Below are 7342 nucleotides of genomic sequence, written 5' to 3'. Positions count from 1 at the left end.
ATAGATTTGCTTTGATGGGTATAAACGCGGATTTTTCATATTATTTACATAACTCGAAGTTATGGGTACTTAACCATAATTGCCATAGATAGTACTAATGTCGAATTGTTTTTAATAAGATATTGAAAAAATTAAATATTAAACTATGTTTGACGTTTAATAAAATTATTGACCTATGCACGCCTAACCTAAGCCTTAAAATTTATTGTCGCATTTAAAGAGTGCTTTTACCCTAAATACTTTTATAGCTATTGTAACAGCAGTACTTATTACTATCATTACAACTTATAACATTACTTTGCAATATAAAAGACAGATGTCACAGGAAACGTAAACGGGAAGGCTCATTCGTGCACATTTGCACTGGTACATCATTTGACAGTTAGGGCTGTTTAATGACAATTGACGTACCCGCACAACGTTTGACAGCTCGATATTTTATGGTAACAGGCAATTGGCAACTTGGCAATTCTCATTTCGTTAGTTAAACCGCATACGGCAAATTTAAAAAAGTTCCCATTAAAGTTAATTTATAGTTATGTTATTTGTTTTTTAAAAATAAGTCGAATTTTATGTGCACAACACGTCTTTTATATTTTTAAGCATTTCAACCGGTAAAATTTCTTTATACTAATACTTATTTCTATTAATATAAATTATAAAACATTCTTCGTATTGTTTTTAAAATTTTAAGTAAACCTTGTGAAAATCCTTGGACGCGGACGGAATAATGAAGGCAAGAAACGGACTTACCAGGTTTTTCAATTGTTTCATTCTACGAGAGAGTCAGATTATTAAGGAAGAATTATGGATTCGAGATGGTAAAATTGTAAATCCCGAAGAAGTATTTTATGTTGAACAAGTTGAGGCCGATATTTCTGTAGATTGTGGTGGCATACTTATCGCTCCTGGGTTCATTGATATACAAATAAACGGTATGTGAAATTTATTGTTCTAAAATTTATTCAAACAGTGTAATGCTTTTTTTTTCACGAAAATATGTTCCATTTATTTTTACGAATACTTGTTGTATAGTTTATAATTAACTTTATTTAAATTGTTTATCATTACTTGAAATACAAAGGAATTAGGGTTTACCTCTAAAAATATAATAATATAAAGTAAGTATAAGTGTTTTATAAATAGAAAGTGGTAATTTTACAATTTGTTAACAGGAGGATGGGGTGTTGACTTTTCATATGATTCAGAGAATGTTGAAGAGGGGATTCAAAAAGTTGCAAAAGAACTTTTAAGTCATGGTGTAACATCTTTCTGTCCTACTATGGTAACTTCAGATAAAGATAAATACTCAAAAATTTTGCCTAAAATACAGAAAAAGCAAGGAAACAAAAGTGGTGCCACTGTTCTTGGTGTCCATCTTGAAGGTCCATTTATTAGTTTGGCTAGAAAAGGTGCACATACACCAGAGCTCATAAAAAATCCAGAAAAGGTATGTTATAATTATTAACTATTTATTTAAACTGTAACTACTTTGTATAAATCATATTAAAGTGAGGTAATTTGTGAATTTATCTAATTAAAGTGGTATACACTTTTGTCACCAGATGAATACATACTAGTAATATTACCTATTAACATCATATACAAAATCCTATAATTCTTAGTAATTATTATCAAGGTGATAATTTTATTAGTATAATAACTAAAGACCATTGATTTAGCTTTGGTTTTCTTTTTTCATCTTATGTTATTATATACTATATACTGAAAAGTAAATTGTTTGTTGTATAATGCTAGAAATTACAGAAGATAGTCTAAAACAATATTGATAAGAAAAAAACAAGTGTTGTTAGCACTTATCAATGGCCTACTTTTGTAATTAGGTTGTTGTACTCTTATCAAATGTAGTTTATTATGTTATTATTATGCTTTATTAAGTTGACTCCTTCAAAGCACTTCTAACTGCCTGTGTGGTTCAATTGGTGATGTGCTTGCATCATTTAAAATGGGATTTGGTTTATTTTAGAGAATCAATGTCTTTTATAACAAAAATTGCAATGTAATCTGTTCAATCATAATTTTCCAGGGCTTTGATTCCCTTATAGAGATGTATGGGTCCCTAGATAATGTGATTATAGTAACACTAGCGCCAGAACTACCAGGTGCATTGAATGCCATAAAACTGTTATCAGAAAAAGGAATAACAGTTGCTCTTGGTCATTCTGAAGCTGATCTGTCACAGGCTGAGGAAGGTGTCAGACAGGGAGCAAATATGATTACCCATTTATTTAATGCAATGCTTCCGGTAAGTGTGTGAATACTTTATGTTTATTGTTTAAAGTCAACAACGCCAAGACTAATTAAAATGTATATGATTTTTTTTTTTACTGAAACAATAGTATCATGTACATGACATTAATTATTAATATTAGAATGCCAGAGTCCTTTGTCATTTCATATACTTACAGTTTCATCACCGTGACCCAGGCCTTGTGGGTCTATTAGCATCTACAACAAAAAAGCAAGTATATTTTGGAATTATATCTGATGGTATCCACACTCACCCAGCTGCTTTAAGAATAGCATGTCGAACAAATCGTGAAGGTTTGTAAGACATTATATATAGTGAATAAAAGGGGATTACAAATAAGATCTTAGAATTTTTTTAGAAGGGGCGGTTCAAGTATTACCTAAGCGCTATAGGGGCAGGGGGGGTCTTATTTTATTTGGTGATCGATGGTCTTATTTTCTTATACGTCAACAGTAACCCACATATTGTCTAAGCTTGAAAACGAAATGCATTGTCGAGGATTCGTAAGAATTGCTTACGAAATACTTGAACGGCCCGATATAATAAAAGCTACATTAGCATTAATGTTGAAATTGTGTTAACTAATTATTAAACTGAATATAATAATAATTACCAATTATGTCACTAAACAAAATTACCACTATATATATATATAATTAATTTAATTAGTGCATACTGCACTTACTATAAATATAAGTTTTAAAAAAGCAGTGGCAGTACAACCGGCCCGATCTGGAACTCAGATTTCTGTATCAGTTTCGTGATTTAGGTTTCCTTAATAGGTGATCAGCCTTTTCTTCCCGACACGCGTTTTCCATTATAACGTCAAAGGCGTATTTTATCGATTTCCTGACGAATATATAAATCTGTATAATTTAGTTATGACATTCAATTGTTCTCTAAACTCCACTTTTGTTTTTTTCTAAGTGGAAGCGATAAGTTTAAGGAATTAAATATTATGACACTATCTGTTTAATATATTATTGGAGCCTTGTTGTATGTACAAAAAAATATAAACAATATTAAAACAAATACAATCACCAGTATAATACTTGGAACAGAACCAATTTAAGTGTATGACCAACCAGGCTCCAGAAGATAAACCACTTCTTATATGGAAATTGTATTCGTTTTTACAACAAACTCCCAAGGGAAATTAGAGAATTATCACTAAATAAATTCAAAGCCCTCGTTAAACGTAAATTAATAAATAAAGCTTTCCATAAATTTGAACTTAAATGATCCTAATCCTTGCGATTCATTTGCTCCAGTTCAAACAATTAGTGTGACTCAAAACTTAGGGATTAAAATCAGTGGCTAAAAGTTTCTTGCCAGTTCTTCTAAATAAAAATTTAAAAAGTAAATGTAAATTTACAATTAATTTAACTTCTTTTCTGGCGTTCATAAGTACTTGTTTACCTATATGAATAGTTATTTTGAGTTTGATAGGTGGCGCTGTAGTCTAGTAGTAATCTTTATAAAAAATTTCAGGTCTAATCCTAATAAGTGACGCATTTGCGGCTCAGGGCTTACCAGATGGCGCATACCGTATTGGCCCACAGGCAGTCTCTGTTGAGAATGGTTGGGCATACATCGCTGGTACCAAAACATTGTGTGGAAGCACCATGGCATTGGACCGATGTGTCAAAATATTCAAGGAAGCAACAGGTGACAAAAGTTATTTAGAAGATTAGACATTGACAAATCAATACACATTACAGAAATATTTTAGGAAGCAAATTCAACAAACTTTATTTTCAACATTAGATATATTATAAGCGATAAACAGAATTTTCTGGAAGAATTTTTTTAGACATGATTCTTTTCATTGAACTGAAATTGTTTTTGTTATATAAAGCCGGATACTATATCATTTGCTCGTGTCTGCCCCTGGGGTTAGTGGTCAACACCTTTGAGATAACAAAGAAAATTTACAAGACATACATCCAGGGCTCTGCATTCTAAATGCGATCATTCGTAGTATGCCTTATTTTTATGTTTTAAAATGTTTATTTACCTGAGGACATACTATGAAAGTCGATCGTAAAAAACAAAATATGAAAAAGTTACAAAAATGAAATAACTAACATTTCAATAAATTCAAATGGTCTGCTTTCGGTATATCAGTGGCCTGGGTGTATGCCTCATTTATGGTATTTTTATATACAATATAAACAAGACAGACACGAGATATGATATAGAACACTTTTAAAGCGGTCTTACTAGAAAACTCAGCGCTACGATCGCGATGGTGATAGACTATGTTTCTGTGGTCGTTTGCTCGTTTTTAAACGAAAACTGCAGGTGTACCAGGCGTGCATTTGATATATATTTTTTTAGATAAAAAAAGAGGTTGTATACTTATGTACGTTAGAAGTTATTCTTTGGAGTTACAAGATCAAAATCTTTTCAAAAATATTATTCTACGTTTGTAGAAAAAACAACAAACTAGTCAACGTTTGTTAGCTAACTGTAGGATGTCGATTTTTTGTGACGGTGTGCGCGCGTATCGTAAAAATTTACTCTCATCATTTTTCCCTTACGCGCCAAAAGAAATATAACTTCAATAAAAAATCTTTAAAAATTCATATCTTGAAAAGTCAGTCTAATATGTCCGACTTTTTTCACTTTGACAAGGTTCCTAAACAGCCTTAAAGGCTGTCTGTCTGGCTGATTAAATAAGATAGTATAGGTACCTGATTTATTAAAGCTATCTTTGATTAATAGACAACGCAGCGCTTCGCTATTAAAAAGCTCTGCCACGTGAGCAATCATATACGTATAAGATTATCTTATTTTATTTGGAATTGGTGAAATTCTAATAAACAATTGTGTCTATTATTAAAATTATCAATCCCTTTTAAAGCGTTTTACAATAACCTCAACAGTATTGAATTCAATGCCAATGACTTTACTTCTGTCAAACTTCAAACCAACTGCTTTTTCAACCGCGATGATAGCGCCATCTAGTATATAATAAAGAAAGATACAAGTTTCTTTACATATGTATAAATTTTGCTCAGCGTGTCGTGCCTTGTGCGATACATATTCCATTTGTCACAATTCGACTTATGCGGCTTCTAAACGGGCCAACGAGCAATCTATGGCTGGGCCATGTGTTGCAATATGTCTGCTATAGTATGGTGGTATTCTAGAGGTGTGTGTAGCTATTAAAGAAGGCTCGTAAGACCACGTAGTAGTCATTTTAGTAGTAGCCTAACCTCAAAATGCAGCTGTTGCTAACCACAGAATATAGCAACAGGCACACTTACTCATAGCAAACTTCATGTCGCGTAAAAAAGGATACACTGTGCCATAACAAAGAGAGTGACTAAAACAATAGAACTGGCTGTGCAATATTGCAGTTGAATTCGATAGCCTAGCGATCGCTAGCCCCTTATTCCACAAATGGGGCTCCAAAACATGGCCCGTTTAGGAGCCCCATTTGTGGAATAAGTGTAATTTAGTTTTAATGCAAGAATGTTTGTTTGTGTGCTTTGTTAAATTAATAAACAAATGTTTTCAGAATGCACCCTAGAGTATGCTCTGGAAACTGCGTCGTTGCATCCTGCCCGAGCTCTGGGTATAGACAATAGGAAAGGAAAACTAAATTATGGCTTCGATGCAGACTTGGTATTTTTAGACCTCAAAACACTGAAAGTTATGTCGACTTGGATTGCAGGCGAATGTGTCTTCAGACACGCTTAACTACAAGAAATTGTATACATGTGATATTATTTAGTCAAATCTGAAAATTTTATATACATTTTATTAAATATTTTTACAATATTTTTGTTTTAATTAAATAGAACATGTTGTCAGGGGCAGTTCAATTATAATAACATTTCATCTTCTATATAGGGTTTTATTTAGTATAAAATATGTATTGGAGCTTACAAGTGTTTGACAAAAAATGAAATCGCTCAATAGTGGCATGGAAAATCTTTATTGAAGTAAATATATTTATAAAGTCAGTACAATTTAAGTTCAATAGTTTCCAAAAATATTAAAGTGCAGGTTGCTGATCACCTGGCAATGTTAAATATGATTATTTCTTAATTAAAATACAAGCTATTATTGAGAAAACTGTAATATGTGAATAACATGTATATACCTAAATAAAATCATGACAAAAATATATTTTAGGCAGGCTCTGAATTACACTGCTCTGTGCTGTTGTCCTGGCCACAGTTCACGAATAATAAACTTAATAATAAAAGCCGCAGTCACGTGAAAATTTGTACTCGCCAAAAAGGCGCGAGCTCAACAACACCAAATTCTCAAGTAACCTAAGCGGCGGAAAGTGTCAAAGTAAGACGATCAACTAGTTGAAAAAAAACACGAAATACTCGATTGCTTTATATTAAAATCGATCAATTCCTGCGATCCCAATCGGAGATGTAAAACCAGTTGCGCATCTTATTTTTACATTTAAATCAATTTACAAACTACGCAATGTATATTCATGTATACAATATTACTAAGTGTATGAATGTATAATGTAAATACAATTTCATGAAAAACAAAATAATATCATGGAATCTTCAAAGAGCCAAAATATTTGAGATTATCTCTACCTCAATACTATTAACTTCTAAGATCTAGGCACGACGCTGCAGAAAATTCTGTATGTAATATTATAACAATACTTTCGTTGACTGTGGGGCTAAAATTTGTTCAGCCAACACCGCCGCGGCACTGTAGACATTGTTAACTGCTAACCAGGTCGTAATATAAAAAGATATGTGCACTCGGGAAGTGGATAATATTGCTTTAATTAGAAGCAGTCACAATGGCTCCAGAGCCTGGCAAGTGTCGCTGGCGCCCCGCAACTTGCGCCGATGCAAGGCGTCAAGGCAAAACAACTACCTAATAATAAAATTTAACGTTTCATGTTTTAAATGTTTACGGAGGATATTGTCGGTAGATATTATGTACGCGCAAGTCCACGGCAAATACACTCCGTGGACCAACACCTATGTTAAAATACTTTAAACGTAATAAAACCATTGAGCAATATTCTTACGAGAATACAGTAGACATTTGCTCGGTTGCACCAACGCTACGGAA

General features: G+C 32.6%; 1 protein-coding gene across 1 annotated transcript; it reads left to right on the top strand.

Annotated features, from left to right (window-relative positions):
• The first annotated feature begins 461 nt into the window (after positions 1-461).
• On the top strand, positions 462-6061 carry LOC123715579 (N-acetylglucosamine-6-phosphate deacetylase). The gene is made up of 7 exons (XM_045670716.1): positions 462-614; positions 695-935; positions 1176-1450; positions 2048-2266; positions 2430-2565; positions 3764-3940; positions 5799-6061. Exons 2-7 carry the CDS (start codon positions 731-733, stop codon positions 5978-5980), a joined length of 1194 nt encoding a protein of 397 aa, XP_045526672.1. The 5' UTR covers positions 462-614; positions 695-730; the 3' UTR covers positions 5981-6061.
• The last annotated feature ends 1281 nt before the right edge of the window (positions 6062-7342 follow it).

Source organism: Pieris brassicae, chromosome 10, assembly GCF_905147105.1.
Source record: "Pieris brassicae chromosome 10, ilPieBrab1.1, whole genome shotgun sequence".
NCBI lineage: Eukaryota > Metazoa > Arthropoda > Insecta > Lepidoptera > Pieridae > Pieris > Pieris brassicae.
This window is presented reverse-complemented; position numbering and strand designations above follow the sequence as displayed.

Bases quoted from the DNA above. Each gene is read 5' to 3' on its own strand.
- LOC123715579 (XM_045670716.1), top strand. From the start codon at position 731: ATGAAGGCAAGAAACGGACTTACCAGGTTTTTCAATTGTTTCATTCTA. The intron at 936-1,175 runs GTATGTGAAATT...ATTTGTTAACAG, and splicing joins CATTGATATACAAATAAACG to GAGGATGGGGTGTTGACTTT. The intron at 3,941-5,798 runs GTGACAAAAGTT...AAATGTTTTCAG, and splicing joins AATATTCAAGGAAGCAACAG to AATGCACCCTAGAGTATGCT.